Source organism: Eretmochelys imbricata, chromosome 7 (assembly GCF_965152235.1).
Source record: "Eretmochelys imbricata isolate rEreImb1 chromosome 7, rEreImb1.hap1, whole genome shotgun sequence".
Taxonomy (NCBI): Eukaryota; Metazoa; Chordata; order Testudines; family Cheloniidae; genus Eretmochelys; species Eretmochelys imbricata.
Genome location: NC_135578.1, coordinates 15,852,534 through 15,878,594, shown reverse-complemented (window position 1 = coordinate 15,878,594; position 26,061 = coordinate 15,852,534). Strand labels below are relative to the sequence as shown.

The window sequence follows — 26,061 nt, the reverse complement described above, 5'->3', positions numbered from 1 at the left end:
CCAAGTAACCAACTGATCACCACACTTACCTTCCTAGATCCAGCAACCACTCCAAACACCCCAAGAAGTCTTAGCTACAGCCAGGCACTCAGACACCACAAAATATGCTCCAAGGAGAAAGTCTGGGATATACACCTTAAAACACTTAAAATCACCTTCACCAAAACAAGGATACTTCAGAGAAGTGAATCACATCATGGTAAGGATCACCCAAATACCCCAGGGGAAACCTGCTTCAATACAGGAAAAAACCCTTCAGACAACAAACTTAGTTGTCAGCTAACATCCCACACTGGAAACCATATTGAATATTGTTCAAGCTGTCTAGAATGGCTCATGACCATCAGTGCCAATCTCAAGGCAGACTTAAAAAAACAGGGCAAAAATCCCAAACTGGTTGTGTTGTCTATACCTAGATTTCACCAACCAAGTATCAAGTGTGAACTCCGCAAGCACGACAACCGCCTCAACATGTGGTCAGACAGCCCCCCTTGGGTACTCTGGTTTATCTTGCCACCTAGGCAACTTGCCTTGTGATAGATGGTCCCTTACACCAAAAGGTCACAATATTCAGGTTACTCTCAGTCCTAAAGGACCAGTCACTTACCCCAGTCAACTGTACCTTAGATCTCTCAAAGACAATACTTGTGGCCAATTCTATAAACTAACTTAATTTCTTTTTCTTGGCTAACAGATCTTTAGAGTTATTTAGAAGGTCACAACAAATAAACACAAATAAGTTACAGTTTTAGGTTTCAAAAGGTAATAGAAGCTGCTGTAAGAGGCACTCTATATGTTCTTTAGGGCTAACACAAGCTAAGCAGCTTGGGGATCACTTGCTTAAAAACTTACAAATATTGCCCTCTCCAAATTGCAAGCAGTATAGTGATGCAATTCCTTCTGTGATGGTAGAAGTGGCAGCACCTACCTCCTCTGCGGGGTGGGGGGGGGGTGGGGGGGGGGGGAGGAAGGAGAGGAGGGGTGTTGGCCTCAACCAACAAAGTCCTTGTCCTTTGCTGTTTCATAGTGGTTTGATTTCCATAGGCCTTCTTGTGTGAAGGACCAGCACTTCACATTAATTAATGCTTCTTTCCCGAGTTACACAATTACAGATGTTTAAAATGCACACATTATAACATCTATGGCCCATGGTGAAAGTTATAACAGATCAAAACATGCAGCAGCCTACAAGCCTTTCATCATGTGTAAACACTAACACATTGTCAACTTCTGTTTTAATAATGCTAACACACAGGTGGGACCAGATTGGTCTCCAGCTATGCATTTGTCAGTCAGTGTTCAGTGAGGCTGTCATAAATATAAAGGGAAGGGTAAACACCTTTAAAATCCCTCCTGGTCAGAGGAAAAACCCTTTCACCTGTAAAGGGTTAAGGAGCTAGGATAACCTTGCTGGCACCTGACCAAAATGACCAATGAGGAGACAAGATACTTTTAAGGGGGGGTGGGGGGACAAAGGTTTGCTCTGTCTGTGTCGTTTTGCCAGGAACAGAAAAGGAATGGAGTCTTAGAACTTAGTAAGTAATCTAGCTAGATATGCGAGAGATTCTGTTTTGTTTAAATGGCTGATAAAATAAGCTGTGCTAAATGGAATGTATATTCCTGTTTTTGTATCTTTTTGTAACTTAAGGTTTTGCCTAGAGGGATTCTCTAGGTTTTGAATCCTATTACCCTGTAAGGTAGTTACCATCCTGATTTTACAGAGGTGATTTTTACTCTCTTCAATTAAAAAAAATTCTTTTAAGAACCTGATTGCTTTTTCATTGTTCTTAAGATCCAAGGGTTTGGGTCTGTGTTCACCTATGCAAATGGGTGAGGATTTTTATCAAGCCTTCCCCAGGAAAGGGGGTGTAGGGTTTGGGGAGGATTTTTGGGGGGGGGGAAGACATTTCCAAGCGGGCTCTTTCCCCGTTATATAATTTTTTAGACGCTTGGTGATGGCAGCAATAAAGTCCAAGGGCAAAAAGGTAAAAAATAAATAAATAGTTTGTACCTTGGGGAAGTTTTAACCTAAGCTGGTAAAAATAAGCTTAGGGGGTTTTTCATGCAGGTCCCCACATCTGTACCCTAGAGTTCAGGGTGGGGAAGGAATCTTGACAGAGGCCTAGGGCCCTTGGCATAAGCTGGCACCTAGTCTGCCAGCATCACATTATGAAACAATTACAGCCAGTATTTGATGGGAACCACATCCTGAAAGAAATTTTTCCTAAGCCCCCTCTTCTGGTATTCAAACAATCCCCCAACCTTGCCACGTTCATCATCAGAAGCAAACTCCCACAGACCAGGGCACACCAACTCAAAGCAGACCCTGGCAGAATAGATGCAAAATCTGTAGACATATCTCCCCTGCTACCATCATGAATACCCACCTTTCAAAATTCCTGGGTCTACACAAGTGGTGTACCTCATCCAGTGCATTAAATGCCCCAACAACTATGTTAACCTTTCTGCTTAACAATCTGTCCCAACTTGTATTTATTTCAGATTCTCTGCTTTCTTCCCCAGACCTGAAGAGCAGCTCAGTAGCTCGAAAGCTTGTAGCTTCCACCAACAGGAGCTGATCCAATAAAAGATATTACCACATCTACCTTTTCGCTGATACCAAGCATGCAATGTTAGAGCCAGAATATACTACTTACAGGGATTCCTTGTAACTGTGGTTTGTCTAGAAGGTTATGTAGCTCATTTCGAGAGGCTTCTATCTTTTCACGATCAGCAGCATCTACCATATATCTTTAAAAAGATATTGTAAATTTAGTTATTCAGTAACTTAAGCAGGTTTATAAGCTTCAGAAACTAGATGTACTAGCACATGTACTGAGTTTCAGGACTATCTGTTTGAACAAATTTACAAGTCTTGCAGAGGGGGCAACTGTCCCAAATACTAGTCAGCCACGTAGAGCTTGATAAACTCTCCCATTTAAAATGTACTTGGAGTTGGGGCAGTCAAGCTACAGACTGTCTCACAAAGGTCGTGCAGATGATTTCAGATGTCAAGAAGTTAATATATTAGATCAGAAGTTACATAAACAATAGCTAAAAAGAAATCAAGCCTTAGTTCTTCCCAACACCATTCAAAAGCTAGTTTAGAGGGGCTACAACCGAATTTTAAAGTAAAACAGAACACTAGTTTGCAAATTGAAGGCTTATTTCTCAGCTGCAAAGAAGAAGAAAAATCTACAGCTGATGAGAGCAGCCTGACACAGTCTTTACTTACACAATAGCATTAACGCCTCTGCAATATCGCTCCCACATGCTTCGGAATCGTGGCTGCCCTCCTATATCCCAGATCTTAAAGGAAAAGCAAGTTTAGCAAGGCACTAGGTTAAGTCTATATTTAAACATCGCAAAGCACAGTATAAAAGAACTATTAACAGGTGAAGTGAAGTGCTTGAAAGTATTTGATCCTTATGTCTTCTCAGTAGTTTTCATACAAAGGCTATTTCCACTATAATGGTATGGTTCTAGTCAGCAGGGTCATCTATCCACACTCCCCTACTTTAAGACATTAAGTAAAAATATAGATGCTTGTATCTGAAAGCTTGACACCTAAAAAATTCACAGAAGTTACAGAACTTCTGTATTACCCAGCACACAGCAAAACAAGAAGATGCATGTCGTTCTAAAACATAAAGACAGTGTAAGAGTATGCAACTTTGCACTCAGCATACACGCTGAAGTCAGCTATTTGCATGGAGCGTCTCACTGGAGGACTGACAAAAGGAACTCTGGCATATCAAGGGGGAAGGTTATGTTTAACTTGCACCTCCAGAGAAAGTCTCTTTACAGCAGAATATGTAGGAAAAAGTCCTACACTTAAACTCAAACTCAAGTTATTGAACTTTACATATCTACAGAGCAGTTTACAAGAATTTCACAGCATGATCCAGTTAAAAGTTACCTATTTATTAGACCCTTGAACAATGCAGACTGAAAACTGAGGTAACAATAGTTTTGTTGTGTTATTTCACTGTGGGTTTCCATAGTTGAGAATTTCTGATTAAGCAGAATGCAGCAATATTTGTGCGCTAGCCTATTAGGGCAAGTGCCTGTAAATGTAACAATATCAGAAGTTTAATATTAATACAAGAAGTTGAAGAACCTCAAGTCATCCATATTTCAAATGAGTGTTGGGTTCTATACCACATATACCAGTGGTGGGCAACCTGAGGCCCAACAGCGTAATCTGCTGGCAGACTGCCAGGCAGTTTACATTTGCACAGCTGCCTGGAGCTCCTAGTGGCCGCAGTTCGCCATTGCTAGCCAACAGGAGCTGGGGGAAGTGGTGTGGGCCACAGGGACGTGCTTGCCGCCGCTTCCTCCAGCTCCCATTGGCCAGGAATGGCAAACTGCGGCCACTGGGAGCTGCGGGCGGCTGTGCAAATGTAAACAAACTGTCTGGCGGTCTGCCAGTGGATTACCCTGATGGGCAGTGTGTGGCCCAGAGGCTGCAGGTTGCCCACCACTCATGTATACCTTCAAACAGGGGCCACTTCATCCATGAATCTGTACAATGATGATCGCATAAATCTGAGGGCAAAACTGGGCTTTGCAATAGAGTGTTCTGATTTAAGGTTAACTCTTGCATTTCCTGAATTAGTTTTAAGGTGTCATGGTAGTGTATCAATGCCAGAAAACAGACCTGTTAAGTTCACTTCTTGCAGTATAAGCAGCCAGCATAACTTGTGGTATGAGGTTGTGGATCATTTGAACAATTAGCTGCAACTGAAAAAACCTGCTTTGAAGCAAGTTTCTCAAGAAATTGGGGCATATGGAAGAGTCAGAGCACCAAAAAGGAGAGTGGAAGGCTAAGTCAGGATTGTAAATCAGAATGTATTAAGTGTAATTAGTCAGTTGTCAGTGAGGGGTTTTTTTTGATCCAAAAGATACTAGCTAGAATACCTTTGTGGGTACTGTATGTTTCTGCAATAAGCTAAGTGTACATAGGAAGGGTCATAAGCCACACACTGTTATGGGGGGGAAAAATATATTTATTTCAGCCCAATACTACATACTTGGTGTTTCTGGGGGTTGAGGAAATGGGATCAGGACATTATATTAAGGTGCGCAGAAACCCCGACCCTCTGAAAGCTGGGAGCCATGTTAATCCAAGTGAGTCTAGTATTCTTGGATTTCTGCTCCACTGGCAGAATTGACAACTTACTATAAGGTAATTTCAGAGCTTCTAATTAGTTGACAGTGTGTTTCCTGTACAGTGCTGTAGATGAACAGGAGACTTTACAATTTGTTAATTATGTAAAAGCAACACCCTTGCCCAAAACTAGAAGTCATTTTAATTTTAAGTTACAGCTTTACTCTAGGTACCATAGCAGTGGCATGGGTAAGGGAAGTGGGAAAGGTTGTAGATAAATATTTATTAAGTTTAGGAAGTCCCACTGGACACAAGTCACGAGCAGAGAGCCTGAATACATAAATGAATTGTATGGCCCATATGTTATCTGGAGTCACAGCTTTTGATGTAACCATAGCCTTTCATAATAAGTATCTTGATGCTGTTATCTGTAAATGGGAGGACTAGGGCAGATCAGAATTCTGTCAATTCTAGATGGTATCCAGCAAAAAACAGTAGCGACCCTCAGGAGTGTGGATAAAAACTTTAAAAAAAGGCGAGAGCCACATATGCCATAGTATTCTAGATGCAAGACAACAGAAACATAGCAGCAGCATAGTGGGGCACTCATAATGCAACTTCAGATAGGGAGAAGGGAGATCTAGACCAGTCTGTCATATGGAGCATTCTGAGTAACTTTTCCGTGGTATGATTTTCCTTGAAATTGGATAAGTTGCCCATTTTCTGCTAGCTTGAGAACCCATTATGCTACTGTTCCCAAGTGTGAAGATTCAAGGGACTTCTCCCTTCCTTTGCCCATTTGAGGAGCTAGTGCCATTTTTTGTTCATAATCCCAAATTCCTGTCTCAGAAGGGAATAAACTGAAATTTGATTCCTATTCGGCACAAGAGATTATTTAAGATCCCATTTTAAACTTGGTTTTCCAGAGAACGAAGAGGTTCTGTTGTTTAGCCTGTACATTTCTGGTATATTTCTCATTTAATACAGAGTTGAATGCTGCCTGGAGAGAAGCCAGAATTTAAAATTTTTATCTGTGTAAGAACATTAAGAGTTATTCCTACTGATCCACTGGAAATACCTGAATATAGTCATAACAGAACATGCCAGTCGAACATTGCATTTTAACACAGAAGGGCTCTTATGCATGAAGAAGTTTAACCAAAGCTTCTGGTTTGATTATTCCATGCATTTTTAAATGCTTCAGGAAGAAAAATTGAATTAGAAATTCCCCTGCTGTGTTTGCAACTCAGACAAGCAGCATTATACTAGTGACTAAGAACCAGCAAGCAAAACAGGCTTGTCTTGGTTGTTTGTTTATTTTTTTTTTTTGGGGGGGGGGGGGGGAGGGCGGGGAGAGAAAGGAGGAGAGAGAAGAGAAGGAAGACACCTGACTGATGGCGAGACAAAACAAAGCTGGACTGATGAAAGGTCAATTTAGCTTTCTCAAGTCAATCTATGGAGTTCATTTCAGACAGTGACCTAATCTGAGAGCATCCCTTTAAAAGCTATTGAACACTTTTGCCCCAATAAGGAGCAAAATGTTCTTGACATACCTTTATCGTCACATTGCCCTTAGTAACTTTCCTCATATTGAAGCCCACTGTAGGAATCATATCTTCACTGAATTGACCTGACTGAATAGAAGAGAGAGTTTGTATTAGATCTTGTCACAATAAGCAGAGAATGTTTCAGCACAGAATCATGAATATGCATGATTGACACGGTTTACAGTACACGGCTATTTAAAAAAAATCCACAAAAAAAACCGCGTCCTCAGATAAGGAGAGGATTTTCTAGTTGAAGTGCCAGGAAACATAGGTGATGCAACTAATTTTTGTATGGAGGCCTATTAATGCTCATTTCCAACCACGATTTCCCTCAGGCCTATCCAGAAATGTTTCATTCGAAATCAAAAAGAATGAATATCTAGTGAGCAAGTACTGTGCATGAAGCTAAACTAGAGGAAAAATGATTTGTTTACGTTAAGCTATGTGAAGTAACTCAATCTCTTGGTTATACAGAGCTCTAAAAGAACAAGGATGCAAGTACTTCTTGTGATGGAGCTTAGTATTCCAGCTGTGTGCTATGGGAACCTCACTATCACTCTGGAATAGGTATTTTTCCTGAGTCTTACATAGCTTAATTGGGCAACATGCACAGAGGGTGTCAACTCCAGTGGGACTGGCTTTCAACACAAAAAAAAAGCTATGCTTCAACTCCCTAGGGCAATAAGATGGCAACTGGAAAAACTTGCACAGCCTCTGAGCCTCCTGAGAAACAAAACTGGCATCTCAATTTGCACAAATTTCAACAGTACTCAGAAAAGTGGGAGTGGGGTGTGTCCAGACCTGTAGACAGCAAGTGAGGATTTCAGGGTGACTGAAGGTTTGAGAGAATGTTCATGCTATTGTGCATTACTATTTGGTATTAAAGATTAGTTATGGATCATGGTCTTACAAGATGTATAAACTGGTACTTCCTTTCATAGTAATGATATGGTTCCTACTTTTATCTGTAGTGTTAGCTTACATTGGCCAAAGGAGGCCTTTTACATGGTACTGGAAACCAGGGGCTTTTTTTGTGTGTGTGGGGGGGGTGGGGTGCGGCTAAACAAACAGGTACCGGTAACAATAGTACAGATTTCTCCCAGGCTATTCTGCCTCAACTTTAAGTTTGCCTCTGCAAAAGTAAACGCTTTCTTCCAGACTCGGGTCTCTGCTGAAGTAGTACTGGCTGTAGTAGGTTTGTGAAATGGGTCAGTGTCCACTATAATCAGACTGAATCAGGTGACTCTTGGGACATCTCAGATGTGAGAGCTCTCATTACTCTAAGCTATCCCATCTCTCCAACAGCATATTGCCACAAGACAAGACCTTGCACACATCTTTCCATAACCTGACTCATTAAGTAGCTAAACTGTCCTGTAAATTACTTAGGACTTCTGCATAAAGCAGCAGAGTTACAACTGCTTTAAAGACAGGTTCCAATGTAGCAGCCGTGTTAGTCTGTATCCACAAAAAGAAAAGGAGTATTTGTGGCACCTTAGAGACTAACAAATTTATCTGAGCATAAGCTTTCGTGAGCTACAGCTCACTTCACTGGATGCATGTACTCCTTTTCTAACTGCTTTAAACATAGTTCATAAGGTAATATCCAGAGATCATGATCAACTTGTAACATCAGGCCTTGTGCCATTCTATTTCCTGGTTACAAAGTTATGCTCCTTCTACAGTTCAGTTGCCCTTTAACTCTCCACTGCATTTACCCATTACTGAACCAATGAATAAAGGCAACTTGATGCCTCAAATACAGATTTGCATACAAGTCTAGAAACTGATAAATACAGACTGTTGTTATGTAAATTGATATTTAAACAGAGATTATTGCAAATTCACCTTTGCTCATCTGACTGATTATATATAAAGACCTCTGCAGTTATAAAAGTGTGTTGTATGTTGACTTTAGAGGTTGATCTCTTCCTCTGCATTTCAGAGTTCAGTAGTAAAGTAAGATACACTTTAAGTGACAGATGAATGAGTGGGCAACTTGGGTAAATTTACAGATTCTATTTATACTGCAGGAGGTCTTTTAGGAGTTAAGATATGGCCAGAGAAGCCAATGGCCTTTTTACAGTGTAATTCTGAAGTTATTTTTACTTTAGTTTGTAGATAGTTGCAACTAGCAATTAAAAGTGAACCTAAGAAAATTTTGTGTCTAAGATGCCCTGGCAGTGGAGGTTCAAGTTGCTAATTTTTCAAGCCATTGATAGTTCATGTTTTCATTCTCACTGACAGGGCTTTTGTTGTGTCGGTGGCTTAGAAAAAGGTGAGACTTCACTGACCTACTTACACAGTACCTCAAAACTATAAGAGAAGTTCCATTTCATTATTCCAGATGCTTCTCACTTGACAGGTTATTTGGTACTTATTTTGTAATACATCAAAAAAATCTTACTAGCCATTCTGCATACTTTGATATCTAGTTTTCAGAGCATCCTCAGCATTTTGCAAAACGTTAGACTCCGAAGGCCTCTCAGTTGAGCACCCAGAAAATTCTACCTGTTTTTTGAAGGTGATGGCCAGGGCTTCAGAAATTTATTCAAGCCATTCAGGTGAACACCTCTGTCCCCCAAAGCCACATTGTGGCCAAGCCACACCCCACAGTTCCTTCAAGAACTAAGCAGCTCTACTTTAACATCAACTTGATAACATCTCTAAAAGTACTTGCTTTGTCAGACTGTACCTTTCCCTTTTAGGTTTCAGGCCTACTCCCCACTCTTTCCTATACAGGATTGTGGATGGCTTGTGTGCGTGTAGTGATCTTCTGGTTAAGTTTTTCCTCTTCCTCCCACCCCTTATGACCCTTCCCCCCCCCTGCACTGTGCAGTCTGTTTCACTTCTCCCCAGAGATCCCTTTACCCTACTTGCTACTATGTAAAGCAGTGGTCCCCAAACTTTTCAGGGTCATGCCCCTCCTAAGCCATGTCCCCCTCTGCCACTGCAGGAGCAGAGGCCAGAGCAGGGCCACAGCTCTGGGGCGGGGGGGGGGGGGGGGGGAGAGGGGGAAACGCAAGAGGGGCATGGACAGGGATAAGGCTGGGGGGCGGAAGCAGAAGCTACAGCCAGGCATGGAGTCACAGCCAGGAGCGGGGGCTGGAGCAGAGCTGGATGGCGCTCCGGCCCCACCCCCATGGGGGCTGACCTGGTCCCTGCCACCCCCCACCCCCAAAAAAAACCAAAAACCAACAACAACTTTGCTCTGGGGGTGTGCCCCACAGTTTTGGGACCTCTGATCTAAAGAGTCTCTCTAACACCACTACCCACACAGGACAGAATCAGGCCAAATCTTTAGATTAAGGTGTACTCTACCGGCTCACACAACAAGAAGCCAATCACCTAAAAATCTATGAAATACAACTAAGACCTCATTTATTAAGTATATTCAGAATGTGATTGGACGCTTTAAGCAAGGTAAGCAATGTGAAACCAATCCAAAGTTGAAGATATTTGCCAAGTCTACAGGTAGTTAAGCCAACAGCTCATAAAGGTGATGAGTTACATCTAACCATTGAGTGATGTTTACAGTTTCACTGCCAACCATTTTAGCACAATCAAGTTCAGGGGATACTCTGATGGCTATAGTGACAGATATTAGGATGGGCAACCAATACCTATAAAGATTTGCTGAGGTGACAAATGAAATTCCAAACCCTAAAAATCAAATTGCTACCAATTCTGCCCTTAGACTAAGGGAAAGGAGATAGATCCCCTCCAATAATCAAGAGCTTCATCTATTCCCTATTCAGCTGAAAGCTTTTCATCCTTGCATTCAAGGCTCTGCACAACTCCACCCCATTCCAATACCTCAATTCCTAGAAGCCTTATCCTCCACCCAACCTTCTCATGACTGCTCCCTTAGGCTCTTGCACTCTGTGCTATTTCACGATCCCTTTCATGCTTGGAAAGTTCTAGTTAGTCTCCCTCTCCTCATCCAAGATGCTTCTCAATACATTCCTATTCCATCAAGCATTTCAGCCATTAGACTACACTATCTTTTACTTGTGCCTTTAGGTTGTAGGCTCTTCCAGGTTGTGACTCATTTGTCCAGCACTGTATAGGTAAGTGTACACCAGCAGCACTCTTGAAGTTTCCAAAGGAACTATTATACACTACATGTCACTAGTCTGAGTCTCTAAACCAAAACTAGGGTACAAATTTGTTTTACAGGATAGGACTTGTTTAGGCAAGGTCACAAGTATCAGTGCAGGTGATTCATTTCTAACCTGAATTTCAGCATTTTATAATTTGCCTTACGGGCTACAGAAGATTTGTTCAGAATTAAAGTGAAACACCTTATTTCCTAGCTTTTCCACTACCACCCTTCCCACAAGTTTCACCATCATCCACAGTTACCATCACATCTGGTTAACTGTTAGATTTAAGGATTCTTCTTCAGTCTGCTTAGAATCAATTCTACTATGCAGGACAGAGTAAGATTAGTTATTCTGCTGAAAATATTTTTGGTTTAAACCAAAGAGAAAGTCATTGTTTTAAACCCTTGTGACACAACATCCCTGGCAACAGTGTCTTCCTACAAAGCAAACCGTTAAAGTATTTCACGCTATAGTTGCGCCCTCCAAGGAGCTGCAGAGACTAAGTACTTCTAACCAGCAGAAATGGCTGTTTTGAGTTTATTGCTAAAGATGACAGTTGCAAAATCCAGCATGTAAGGCAGATGTTGAATGAAGTACCATTTTGTCAAGACAGCACTTTAGCAATGAGATTAAATCTTCAGATAGTCCTTACTTTCAGTACAGTTGCTTCTTTACTATGACCATCCAACATCTTGACAGATGAAAGGAAATACCGTGAAGTCAGTCAATGGTGTGGGAGAAGAACCCATATGTGAGTGGCAGAACTTCCTACAGTGGGTACAGGTCCACTCACCAGATGGAGGTTGGAGCATACTCTGTGCTTCTTGGCTTGCTTGTGGGCTTCAGCCTGGGCTCTCTAATGGGTCTCCACGATGACTGCACCAGCCTTGACCAAGCTTCTCCAGACTGAGCGGTTGTGGGCAGCATTCCCTCTGACAAATGGGAGAAGGCTGAATTTCTAGAGACCTTGCAGTAGTGGAGCTGTGGCCTACCTGTGTGGTGTGGGTTGTTCTTAAGTTGGCCATACAGCACAGCCTTTGGCAGATGATCTTAAGGCATGCACTTCACATGTCCCCGCAGCGAAGCCTGCAAGCGTCCAGCATAGTCTGCTTAGACTGTAGGCTGGTTCTCTCAAGGATCTTGTTAGTGATCCGTTGGTTCTAAGTGTCTCAGAAAAATTAGAGAAGTCAGGGAAGGTGGAAGCTAGTCAATCTCTGCTCCTGCTTGGGGGTACATGACCCAGCTTTCACAGCCATTAAGGAGGGTACTGAGGACACAAGCCTGGTAAGTGGACACCTTTGTGTTCAGGTTAGCAGCTCGTTGTTTCCAGACACATGATATAACTTTGCCAAAAGCGGTAGAGGCTTTGCATCAACAAATCCCACACCATAGATCACTGGTTCATTTTCCACAGAAGTGGTAGTTTACTTCTATCTAGTGATCCAGTTTCCAAAAGTCTCATCTCACTGAGGATTGCAATATCAACACTTAGTTGATGCAGTTCTCTATCAATTATGGCTGTTTTCTGAAGTTCATGGTCTTTCAGTTCGAGTATGGTTAATGCAGTGTTAACATCCCAACAAGCAATGATTAATTTAGAGCCAGGAAAGAAGAAATCGGATGGGAGCTCTTCTTAGTCCATCTTTTCTAGGGCCTTCCCCAAACTGGGGTAAGCAGGCCACCCCTAAATAGGGCTGCTTGGACATCTGAGCTGCTGCCAATGCCTGGGTCCTTCCCACCAAGACAAGTGACCATCAAGACGATTGGTAGAGATTTGCTGCAACTTCTAGACAAAGCACCACTCCAAGTTGAAGGAAGCACCTGCCTTATTGTGTCAGCAACTGTGCCTTTTCTAAATGGGTGTGGTCTCAGGAGCATCGATACTGTTGGCCAACAGGATTCTGGCTCATTGCTTTTCTGGGGATATTTTCTTCACCCAGGGAGTTCCACTACCACCTTGGGCACTCTTAGGGCTTCCCAAGGGGAAAAAGGTTTATTGACCGGTGCCTGTCACATTGCTGGTTACACAGTCTATGCATCCAGTGGCAAATCCTGGAGAAACTGGCTAGACAGTATTGCTACTTTACAGCAAGGTAAAAATAAAACTAGCTTTAGTATTTCCATAAAACTAAGATTTCATTTCAAGCAATGGTCAGCAACTTTATTTAGCATTAGAACTACTTTGAGGGCAAGTCATGTTGTCCACTCTTCTAGGTACAATATAATGCATCCTATTAACAAGCTACTACAGCCACCCATTAGAATAATATCTGCCTACTGAACAGATGGTACACCTATTTAATGCTATAAGCTTATAATATAGAATTGTATAATAAAATCAGCACAGTCATCTTAGGTAAAATTCTGCAACCTTGGAGCATGGAAGAAGTTAAATTCATTGCTAGACAAAAGATTACATCTGTTTCTAGTGTCTTTTCCCCATTCCCCAGACCCCTCAGAAGGCAATTTTAACAGCTCTTGTACAGATTCCATTTTTCAGTTACAGCTTAGACAGGAGAAAGTCATAAACACCATTCCATTAATTTCTAGCTTCTGAAGAAGCCATCTGCAAGAATTACAGCTTCCTTGATGAACAAAAAGCTCAAAAAACTGCTGACAAATCTTTCTCCAGAGTATCCGTTCTACTGGAAGAACGGTAAATAGTTTAGTTCATAGGCCAAGCATTCAGCAGTACAACTCTTGCAGGCTGCCCATCAATGACCTCAACCATTTTTTAGGACCCAGTCCAACAGAATTCTAGTTGTCTGGCTTTAAACATACTTTCATGAATCTATGTAGTCTGAGAAACAACTATATTGCAGGCAGATGTGGAGTAAGTTAGCACAAAATATGTTGCATTTGGTTGAGGCAACTTTTAAGCCGTCATGAAGAAGTGGAAGGGAAGGCCAGTACCAGCTGCTACAGAAAAAGGTGTAGAAAGCCCTGCAAGAAAGCATTATGAATAGCCTGCCAGGAATTTCTTAGCTACACCTCTTTAGAGGCTGGGTTATGTCACAAAGCTTGCAGGTTTATATGACTCAAGAGTGGAAGCGAGCTGCAGAGCCCTCAACCTCTATCTGTAGCACTGGGATAAAACCAGCCAGGTATGCTGCTTCTTTCCAAGACTTTAAGTACTTTAGAAGCACTAAAAGTTATTCAGCCTGCTTAGTGTCATTCCCACTCCTGCATGGGACAGAATCTCATCAACAAAATATGCCATCTGTAACTCATATGCCTTTACTTCATATTGAAGTAGAGTGAATTTTGTTTAGTTTAGAGTAGAGAAGTAGTTTTAATTGGCAAGTTCACTTCCTTAACCCATAATACATTGCAGACACCATGTTCTGCAATGTCTGACCCAGGGTTTCAATCTTGAGGCAGGAGTTTGGCTGCTGCATAATCTGTCAATTATATAGCCTGATGAATGCTGTATCACTTTGAGGACAGCAAGCACAGTATGCTGACTCGAGTCGAATGCTAGTGTTTGTTTTCAGTGCTCATTAATACCACACTCATTAGACATCCTGTACTTCAGTAAGGCCTCCTGAAAGATCACTCTTACTCACTTACAGTAAACATCCAGTTAAACAAGCTTCTCCAAAACAAAAACTACAGTATTCTAGAACAGGTTTTTACTAAACCAGAACTGAAAGAGAAACATCTACAGAGAGCACAAGAAGTACCCTGCAGTTTCAATTTCTGGCCCGATCTCGCTGTCTGTGCAGCTCTCAATGAGATACAGAAAAAACAGTTTTCTGATTGGGAACTGGCAAGCAACAAAGACATCAAAAGGAAATTCACATTTTTAGACGTATTGGGGGGTAGCCGTGTTAGTCTGTATCCACAAAAACAATGAGGAGTCCAGTGGCACCTTGAAGGCTAACAGATTTATTTGGGCATAAGCTTTCATACGGCACTGAATTTAGTTGTATGAAGCGGAAATCCATCAACTTCATGAAAAAAAACTTGCAGATACATTTTTAGAACAATTTTTTTAAATTTTATTTTCCTGAAAATTGGAACTTTGAGGTACTCCTCACTTCAGCGAGGAAAGTCTGAAGAATGTTTGCTTAATGACTCAGACACTGAAGTTTGGTTTATTCTCTTATTTTATCAGCAACATTAATTGCTATTAGAGATGTGTGTTATTTGTAGGGCTCTTCCAAATTCACAGCCATAAAAACAACACATGAAATCTGATCTTGTGTGCTTTTACTGTATAGCCCCCGATTTCATGGGGGAGACAGGGTCACAGGGTTATTTTAGGAGGGATTGGGGTATTGAGGTATTGAGACTCATTTCTTCACAGCCTTCAGAGCTGGGCGGGTGGAGGCCAACAGCAACACAGAAGTAAGATTAGCAATACCATACCATGCCACCCTTACTTCTACACTGCTGCCTTCAGAGCTGGCAGCTCTAAATTAACAGGATACTACACAAACATTAAAAGTCCACCAGGAAATAATTAAATGCATAGTTCTATCTGGAGTTTACTTCTCTGGCTCTATATTTTACCTTTCAGAGACCCAATTTTCTTAAAGGAATACTCTAATATTAAGACCCAACACGTACTTTTTTGTTTTAGAAAAGGGTTTCAGAACCTATGGCAAAAAACACCCCAGAACACCCTTTCATCCATTCAAAAGGAAAGTGAAAAATTTAGAGGTAAATATTCCTTGGAAGCATTTACAACTGCATCATTTGATTAGCCTAAAAGAATTAGAGCCTGAAAGTAATCAATTTTCATTGTAAAAGCTGAATATGGCACCTGAGCCAAGGGGATTACAATCCATAATACATAAGGGGACCCTTTAAAATGACTTTAAGATGAAATTTCTTTAAGTGCCAGTTAATAAAAAGGCAGACCACAGAACATAAAGGGGACTGTCAAGGTTCCTTCCCCACTCTGAACTCTAGGGTACAGATGTGGGGACCTGCATGAAAGACCCCCTAATCTTATTCTTACCAGCTTATGTTAAAAACTTCCCCAAGGTACAAACTTTGCCTTGTCCTTGAACCGTATGCTGCCACCACCAAGCGTTTTAAACGAAGAACAGGGAAAGAGCCCACTTGGAGACGTCTTCCCCAAACCTACACCCCCTTTCCTGGGGAAGGCTTGATAAGAATCCTCACCAATTTGTAGAGGTGAGCACAGACCCAAACCCTTGGATCTTAACAATGAAAAATCAATTAGGTTCTTAAAAGAATTTTAATTAAAGAAAAGGTAAAAATCACCTCTGTAAAATCAGGATGGTAAGTACCTTACAGGGTAATCAGATTCAGAACATAGAGAATCCCACTAGGCAAAACCTTAAGTTACAAAAAGGCACAAAAACATTCCATCCAGCACAGTTTATTTTACCAGCCATTACACAAAAGGAAATCTAACGCATTTCTAGCTAGCTTACTTACTAACTTGACAGGAGTTGTAAGGCTGCATTCTTGATCTGTTCCCAGCAAAAGCATCACACAGACAGACCAACCCTTTGTGTCCATCCCCCCCCTTCCAGATTTGAAAGTATCTTTTCCTCTCATTGGAGATTTTGGGTCAGGTGCCAGCTAGGTTACCTTAGCTTCTTAAGCTTTTACAGGTGAAAGGGTTTTGCCTCTGGCCAGGAGGGATTTTATAGCACTGTATACAGAAAGGTGGTTACCCTTCCCTTTATATTTATGACAGGGACAGAGTAAGAGATGGGATAAATAATACCGGGAAACAGGTGTTCTAACTGGCTCTCGCGTTAATAGGCAAAGTACACCTTCAAAATAAAGGACAATTTAAATTACCTCCCAGACACATTCAGTGCATCAAACCAGATTAGGCCATTCATATACATTATTTTCCAGGAAGAGTTGTGGGCAGGACAGAGTCCTGAAACTTTCATAATGTTGGGGTAAAGAGACTTGAGCAAATTTTAGACTCTTCTTTTTGCCTGATTTTCTGATTAGCTAAATGGGTTGTGTTATGAAGACATGCTTGTGGGTGGAACAAAATGCAGATGCAACATCTGAGGTACCACTGTAACATGCACTACTGACAACCATCTAACTTTATTCTTTCCCCAAACTTATTACAACTAAAGGGTGCTGGGCCTTAGATCTGAACTGTACCAGATACAAGTTAAGAGTTCTATTAACTTGTATATCTCCAGCCACCCAGCTCTGTAGGCAGTACAGAAGCAAGCGTTGCAATACCACGATCCCCCACTAAAATAACCCTGTGACCCTCTGCATCTCCCTTTCGGGTCAGGACCCCCAATTTGAGAAACTCTGGTCTCCCTCATGAAATTGAGGGTACAGGGTAAAAGTACACAAGATCAGTAGTTAAGCCAGCAGCGGCATAGAAATAAGATTAGGAATACCATACTATGCCACCCGTACTTCGGCACTGCTGCTTTCAGAGCTGGGCAGCTGGAGAGTGGCGGCTGCCGACTGAGGGCCCAGCTCTGCAGGCAGCAGTGCCCAAGTAAGGGTGGCAATGCCATACCATGCCCTCTTATCTTTACTTCTGCACTGCTGCTGGTGGCAGCTCTGCCTAATCAGAGCTGGGATCCTGGCCAGCAGTCCCTGCTCTCCAGCTACCCAACTCTGAAAGCAGTGCCACCATCCGCAGCAGCACAGAAGTAAGGGTAGCAGTACCACCACCACCACCCACCCACCATAACCCCCCGCCCCCAACAACTCCTACAATTACAACACCTGACATTTCAGAGTTAAATAGCTGAAATAATGAAATTTACTATTTTAAAAATCTTATGACCCTGAAATTGACCTAAACGGACCATGAATTTGTAATACCACTATAGTACTTTCAGACTTGAGAGTTCCACCGGTAGTAAAGTTTAATCTTACCTACTTTGTTTAAAGTCACTGTTGTAATGAATGAATTTAAGCCAACAACTAACAGGTCTCATTTTAACACAAAGTCAGTGTTATAAAAAGCTTGTATGCATGCAGTTTGGGAACTGTTCTCTTCAACTCTTTCTTACAATGTCCTTGGACCACAGGATATTCTTTATTAAGAATGTTATACCTGAGATATCTGAACATAAACTATTTAGGCATTTGCCGAATACAAGCCTTGCTGGCAACACTAGGCTCTTGCCCAATATTTACTATACAGATCTTAGTCCAAAAGAAGTGCTTCATGTTCAGTTGTATTTGAGACACTGCATATGTAAAGCAAGCTGCTTACTGAACACTTCCATCTCCACTTGAAGTGTTGCAAGCCTCCACAATATGCAGAGTGGTGTAGCTACAGAATGACAGGCAGCAAACTGCAGTCAGAACACTGGCTTCCTGTTAGCTGTGCTGGCGTTTTGTCTGAAGACCAGTTTGGGATGTAAAGTGAAACTCCAACATATGATCTTAATGGTTAGAACTCTAGAGCTGCTACTCCTTGCATCTGCATCAACAATTCATTTCAATTTTCAGCATGGGATCTGTAGTATTAGAGGCAATATACAAAATAAAGTTGATCTACAATACTTGTGTTCAAGTTTGAAGCAATGTTTCTTTGCCACAGTCAATCTTCAGACATTTTTACTGTACATTATGAACTATTGAAACTTAAATCAATAGATCTCTAATGGTAATGCCATTACACAGTTTTTATCATAGCCTTTTTAAAGTAACCCAAATATAAGTTTAAGTACTACTAATTGGAATAAGTTTAAAGAAATCCTGAATGCCTGACAAGTATCAGCTAATAGACTTAGTGACAGTATGCACAAGACCTACATTTCAGATATTTGGATATGTTACTGCAGCTGCCACATGCTTAAGTGTGTAAGTTTGCTTCAAGTCTGGGGAACAGTTGGTTCTGAAGTGAAACTACTACACTGTTCAGACTCTGAAGGAAGGTTAACATTAGACCAATGCTAAGACCTTTTTTTTCCTGCTTTGGTCATTTTCTGATATTTAGGACTCAGCCTACAAGTTTCTGCCTCTATTCAAAACAGAAGAGTACAACCCCCTCCCCAGCAAACACTTGACAGGTGAGCTTTACCCCAAGCCCTAGAAATCGCACTTGGCATTGAGGATGAACTGACTTTTACCATTGAGAGAAGGGAGTACAGTGCAGAGATTAGATCTGTGGCTTAATATTTGAGCATTGCTGCAGAGCAGCTCCTTAAAATGAAGCACAGGCAAAAACCTCCACCTTTAGTTTCCCAAGGGATTCGGAAAGTGACACATCACCAAAGCTTTGCCATTGCACAAGACAGATTCTTATCTACTAGTCAGCCCAACTTGCTCATGACTCGTCTTCTAGACAAATATAAAGGTATGTCTATGCTGACCTGGAGGCAAGCCTCCTACCCTCGGTCCACAGACTCTGAATTGGGATGGTGGGCTTCAGGGCCCCTGTTCCAGCCCAAACAGGGTCAAAACATAGTCTACCCTGATATTTTTAGTGCCCTAATCCAAACCCTGCTACCACAAATCTGTGAACCCAGGCCAGGAGACTCACTCCCCAATACAGAACCCTATGAGGATATAACTTTATAGCTCAATTACCTTTACGATGCCATGCACATGCATATCCAATATGGATCATCCTGAGATGGTTTATCTGTCCCTCTCAGCACAACTGGGCTTGAACATCCTTCCTCTGGGGAAAAATTCTACCAGTATTTGTATTACAGTAGCATCTAGAGGTTCCAAATAAGGATCAGGGGACACTGTGCTAGGTACCACACAAACCTAGAAGAGAAAAATAATCCCTGCCCTAAGGAGTTTACAGTCTGTTAGTTCATCCATTTTAGAAATGGAATTTAATGCACTGTAAAATGCAGTTTCACGTTGCAGACACTGTAAGTGAATGTATATATTGAAAAATAAATCAGTCATTTATAGAATGTTTGCAGAGGTACCCTTGATATAAATGGGAGGAGAAATTTATGAGTATGATTGTATGATGCAGTTGCTTATGATGGTAGTGGGCAGCGCTCAGTAGTCCTGAGGCTCACTTCTGGTTTATATCTTCTGTTCCTGAAGCGTAAGCTTTTAGAGTTTCAGCTGGCCACCTGCAGGGTTCAGGAAGCGATTCTTCCCATGCAAATATATTCTGGTTGTTTTGTTTCATCTCCTCACTGACACATCAGGTAGGGCCATGGCTTGAGATTGGACACCAGATGGGGCAGGCCATCTCAGGTGGGACTAAGCATTCTCCCTCAGGTACTCGGCTAGCTGGTTCTTGCTCACATGCTCAGGGTCTAATTTATCACTATGTGGGGTAAGGAAGAAATGTTCCTCATGTCAGATTGCAGTGACCGTAGGGGATTTTCACCTCCTGCGCAGCATGTGGATGTGGATCACTTACCAGGATTATCTTGGTGTCTTTCACTTAATCATTTCCCTGCCATGATGGTGGCCTGAGGTACTAGTGCAGGGGTTCGCAGGACAAATTTTTTGATGGCCTCAGAACGCAGCCACCAACTCTTGCTGGTGGCTGCTCTCACACTTTTTCCTAAAATACTTAATTAGCTTTAGGAAAACCAAATAAATATGCACATATACATATCCAAATCATTGTAAATTTATTTATTGATAGCTAGTAAGTCTGTTGTGAAAAGTGATATTAAACATATAGGTCCAGAAACTGAAACCTCAAAATTTTCATTAAAGGAACACTGTCTTATAAATTTAAAACCCTCTTACAAACATAAATGTTGGTCTTAATGTCTTATTATAGGTTTAGACTTTTTTGAAGTTCAGTTTAAAACTTCTCTATAATGCTGCTGTATTTTGGATGCAACACAAAAGAAGAAGAATGGGTCACTCTGTTTAATAGTCTTCATTCCACTTTGACACAGTTGAAACAGCATGAGTGAAAGGTTTTTTTTAATGTCTGGTTAACAGTGCATTTTAAAGGTATATTATTAGTGCAGTTTAAAGTGTTAGATTTTAGAGGAGTACATGCTTCCATTAACAGTTGGTTACTATTAAGCGAGGGGACCAGAACATTTGGCAAATATGTTTGGTATTAACAAGCTGGATCATATATCAGGCAGCCAGGCATCAGATAGAGTTTTACAATAAAAATCAGTCAAACATAATGTATGAAGTGGCTTTCAGAAGCTGAAGTTCAAATGTAGAACCAATTTACCAAAACTAGTTCAAGACTTTTAGGCTTTGTGCAACAAGAATCTATCAGCTCACTTGAAATATTTGTGTTTCAATTGTGTTACATGATTAAGGAGATTGGTTGCCCACTCGGTTATAGAAAGAATATGACTTGCAGCTTTCAGACAGTATGCCTGATGAAAGACTGTTGACAGACAAACACACACTTGCTGCAGAGATGCAGGTCAGCAGAAGTTACTTAGTGCAAAAGAGGTTTCAGAGTCTATGAACAGGGAACACTAGAAGTCCTCAATTAAAATCCAGGACAAATTCACTTAGATTACATCTGTTTACCCTGCAGCAAAAAATGTTAAATCTAAAAGCCACAGAAAGTATGGCACATTCTGGAAAGTATGGCCCATGATGGAATGATATCCTCCCTTGTGAGCAGGTTTACTCATACACAAGGAAACTATATTCATTATGGTAGTATTTAATTAAAGGGACAGTGACTAAAGTGGAACCTTCAAAGGTGGTGTTTACTTAGCTAGATTTTCTGCCTCACATGGTAGCTAAGTTGAATGGGGGGGGGGGGGGGGAGGAGAGGAGAAGGACACACCACTTATCTACAAGAGTTTATAACTAGACTACTATAAACAGGTTAAATCCCAATTTACTTACTTAACAAGGAAGATCTTTGGCAGCACATATACTAAAATTGGAACAGTACAGAGAAGATTAGCATGGCCCCTGCGCAAGGATGACATGCAAATTCGTGAAGTGTTCCATAAAAAAAGGAAGATCTAATAAGCCATGATAGTTAAAGACTAAGTAGCACAGAAGGAAGCTGTTAACTATAGGAAAAGGAGGGACATTTCCATTATTTGGAACAGGACCTATTTTATTTGGTGCACTTTCCAGGTTAAGAGTCATCAGCAGTTGGCATAAGCTGATGAGTAATTGGCATTAAACATTTCACCTGATGAAATCAGATACAAGTCATTACAGGAAACTGCTTGGTACGAGAAACCTTCATGCTGTGTCTACACTATAAAGAGTTGCGAGGGACATGGTTATGACATGATCATTTTTGTAGAGAACATGGAAGACGTGTTCCACACCCACCATACAAAATCATTGCACATGTAATCAGTACTAAGACCTTGTATCTATCCTACAAAACTGAAACCACAGATTGCAAGATTCTGCTTGTATTTTAGACCGTGGCTTTACCTTAGCATCCCAAAGTAGTCAAGAAAGCTGTCCAAATGCTTCAAACCTATCTACTGCTGACCTATCTCAAACCTGTTACATGTGTGGCACAGCTGCACTACCCAATCAGATAAAGATGGAAACATGCTGCAGTTCTGGCATGGGCCAACTGTTACTGACGCACACAGTACTCAAACAGTTTTGCAAGTATATATGTCTTTAATAATAGTGTTCACCCATATAAGTTTCCGTGCTTTAATGCCAAAGACTAAGCAATTGTTAGTAAGATTTACAATCTTTTGATCTTCAAACACTAGACATGGAGTTCACCCTTCTGCCCCGGAGGATGGAAGAAGTGTTTAGTGAGCATCTCTTCTCCCAGTAAGTGGTACTTCTACTACTTCAGCCAGTTACACACTACATGTTTTCATCCATAGTGAACTCCTAGTACAGTACACTTAGAGTACTAGGTTTTTCATGGGATTGTTCTTTTCCAAAGAACGTGGGAGAGAAAGAACATTACAAGTGTCACTGACCAGCTTGGTAGCCAGAATAGGCTCAAATAAAACTACCAACTACTTTTTTTTTTTTTTTTTTTTAATTAGGACTTTCAGATAGCATGGTCCCGTAGATCAGACTGTCCCTGAATGTGTGCAAGGCTTAATACAACTGTTGGGCACTTGGACAGTCCTGTTGCATTTCAAAGCTTGTTTGCAGTTTACTGATTGTGAAGGGTAAGCCCTGCTCAGATCAGTGTTCATATTTTGCTCTGTGTACATGCCACCCCGATCAAAGTTTTATTTGACTAACATGTTGGAAAGGAAACTTTATTTACTAAAAAGAAAAGGAGTACTTGTGGCACCTTAGAGACTAACCAATTTATTTGAGCATGAGCTTTCGTGAGCTACAGCTCACTTCATCGGATGCATACCGTGGAAACTGCAGCAGACTTTATATATACACAGAGAATATGAAACAATACCTCCTCCCACCCCACTGTCCTGCTGGTAATAGCTTATCTAAAGTGATCATCAGGTTAGGCCATTTCCAGCACAAATCCAGGTTTTCTCACCCTCCACCCCCCAACACAAATTCACTCTCCTGCTGGTGATAGCCCATCCAAAGTGACAACTCTTTACACAATGTGCATGATAATCAAGTTGGGCCATTTCCTGCACAAATCCAGGTTCTCTCACTCCCTCACCCCCCTCCAAAAACCCACCCCCATACTCACACAAACTCACTCTCCTGCTGGTAATAGCTCATCCAAACTGACCACTCTCCAAGTTTAAATCCAAGTTAAACCAGAACATCTGGGGGGGAGGGGGGTAGGAAAAAACAAGAGGAAATAGGCTACCTTGCATAATGACTTAGCCACTCCCAGTCTCTATTTAAGCCTAAATTAATAGTATCCAATTTGCAAATGAATTCCAATTCAGCAGTTTCTCGCTGGAGTCTGGATTTGAAGTTTTTTTGTTTTAAGATAGCGACCTTCATGTCTGTGATTGCATGACCAGAGAGATTGAAGTGTTCTCCGACTGGTTTATGAATGTTATAATTCTTGACATCTGATTTGTGTCCATTTATTCTTTTGCGTAGAGACTGTCCAGTTTGACCAATGTACATGGCAGAGGGGCATTGCTGGCACATGATGGCATATATCACATTGGTGGATGTGCAGGTGAACGAGCCTCTGATAGTGTGGCTGATGTTATTAGGCCCTGTGATGGTGTCCCCTGAATAAATATGTGGGCACAGTTGGCAACGGGCTTTGTTGCAAGGATAAGTTCCTTTATTTACTAAGTTTTCAACTTGCAGATGTTGAATTTAGGTCTTGCTCAGTAAATGTAACTGACTTTCTCGTGTTCTGACAGTTGTATTGCCTAATCAAGAAAGTCACTCTATCTTGGTGTCATGCTTATACAGTGTAACAAGGACACTCTAGTCATTGGGTAACACTTCCTCTATAAAGTAAGCCTCTACTGTCTGCTTGCCTAAGCATATCTGCAGGACTAAGCTATTAATGTTTGGGAGACAGGCCCTTTTAGGGGAAGGTAGTGTGGTGGTCCTCAAAATTAAGCTCTCTAGCTCAGCCTTCTGAAAGCAGAGGTTTTAAAATTATTGAACAGACTTAAGGCAGGCCCTGCAATGCTGTGCTTCAGGATCCTCTCTCTAGATGGCCAGAACAACCAAACTTTGAGCAACAGGATTAACCTCACAACCCTGATAGCTTGTTGACTTCGGGAGCTGTCTGGCCTATCAGGTAGAGCCCTCAGCTCTGTCCGTTCTTAGCCAGCACTAGTAATCTGGGGCTGCCTCTAGTCTTTTACAGCCAAGACTGACTTTAGTGGTGAAGAACGGGGGAAATGGTGGGACGCCAGCAACAACTGGAATCAAAATGTCCTGTACGTCTCAACTGGACAGGAGAGGGAATATGCAGTATTCCCTGATGAAGTGGGTTTTAGCCCAAGAAAGCTTATGCCCAAATACCTCTGTTAGTCTCTAAGGTGCCACAAGGACTCCTCATTGTTTTAAGGAAAGTGCGTGATGGATCATCAGCTATACAGAGAGAAAGTGATTACAGCCAGTATTTTAGCCCACAAAACTCAATACACAGAATGTAAGTTTTATTCTAGTCAACTGTACTTCTATGTTCCAGTTGCACAGATGCTATGTAGGATACTGTGCCAGGAACTGTAAAATGCAACAAGATCTTCATATTAGAGATTTGAGAGATCAGTAGATTATGGCTAATTACAAACCAAATTAAAGCTCAGACAACTGGGTACCTAATCCCGCTCAAAAGGCATACCAACCCCTCATTACTAAATAATGGAGTTACAGTGAGGCCTGGAGGAGCAGCTGGTAGGAAGCAGTTGTCTCCCTACCAGACTGGGTAGATTTCCATTGGCATCAGTACAGTGCCAGGACTGCTAGCCTGCTGCAACCTCCTGTTTTGAGGGCTGGGTCTTCAGACCTGCCCTAAGGTTGCTCAAAGAGATGCCCAAAAATCCACCATTCCCCTATACAGAGCCAAGAATCACCCCCCTTCCCCCCAACTACTACCAGAAACCTCCTCCAGCCATACCCTGCGCTGCCTAAAGGCTGGGAGAGGAGAGGAGAGAGCAGCCTGTCCCAACCCCCCACCCCAACAGCCCCCCACAGAGACAGGCCTGCTTACACCCCCTCCAGCCCAGTGGGGGCCAGGCCAAGGCACTCGGACTCCCTCCTACACCCTCTCTCCCCCCCCCATTACCCCCAGGGCCCAAGGGGAGAGACGCCAAGAGACCTGGATCACGCCTACCCCCGCCCCGCAGTACCCACCCCAAGACACAGAGAGCGCGCCCCCCCCCGGCCTAATGGGAGATGGACCAATGGACCTGGATCACTCCTTCCCCCCCGCCCCCCGAGGCGGTTACACCCCCCCCCCCCCCCGGGCGGGAGCAGGCGCGAGCTCACCGCGATGACGTTGACGAAGGTGGTCTTGCCCGAGTACTGCAGCCCCACCAGGGTGAGCTCCATCTCCTCCTTCCAGAAGAGCGAGCGGAACCAGTCCAGCAGCCGGGACAGCAGCGCCAGCATCGCGGCGGCGAAGCGGGCCGAGACCCTCCGGCACGAGCGCGAGCTCCGGCCCCTCGGGGACTGGCGGCGGCGGCGACTCGCGGTCTGCGGCTCCGGCCAAGGCCAACGCTGCCCTGCTCGCCGCGCCGCGGTCATATGACGGCTCCCCACGCCGGCCTGGGGAGCAAGAGCGGCCCGGCTGGCAGCAGCCGCAAACCCAGCCTGCGGCGCCCCCTGCCGGCGAGGTGTCCGCCCGGCGCCCGGGGAGGACTCATTCTCGCGTACCTGCCCTGCCAGCGCCACCCAGCGGCCACCTGGAGGGCTGGGGTTGGGGCAGGGATAGGGACTGGGACAAACAAGGTCAAACGTAGGGGCAGGGATAGGGCCTGGAGCAGAAATAGGGGGCAAGCATAGGGGCTGGGGCAGGGATAAAGGGATAGGGACTGGGGCTGGTGCACAAATA

At 42.6% G+C, this 26,061-nt stretch overlaps 1 protein-coding gene and 1 non-coding gene across 2 annotated transcripts in view; one reads left to right on the top strand and one right to left on the bottom strand.

Moving 5' to 3' along the window:
- Positions 1 to 25,754, bottom strand: part of ARL8B (ARF like GTPase 8B) — a 37,820-nt gene extending 12,066 nt beyond the window's left edge. Inside the window, exons 1-4 of the mRNA XM_077821409.1 lie at positions 25,497 to 25,754; positions 6,664 to 6,744; positions 3,236 to 3,309; positions 2,658 to 2,751 (exon numbers count right to left, since the gene is read on the bottom strand). Coding sequence (XP_077677535.1) covers positions 2,658 to 2,751; positions 3,236 to 3,309; positions 6,664 to 6,744; positions 25,497 to 25,754 — 507 coding nt within the window. The remainder of the gene's footprint in view (positions 1 to 2,657; positions 2,752 to 3,235; positions 3,310 to 6,663; positions 6,745 to 25,496) is intronic.
- On the top strand, positions 21,518 to 21,620 carry LOC144268500 (U6 spliceosomal RNA). The gene has a single exon (XR_013346759.1). It is a non-coding gene; the product is annotated as a U6 spliceosomal RNA (small nuclear RNA).
- Positions 25,755 to 26,061: the final 307 nt, after the last annotated feature.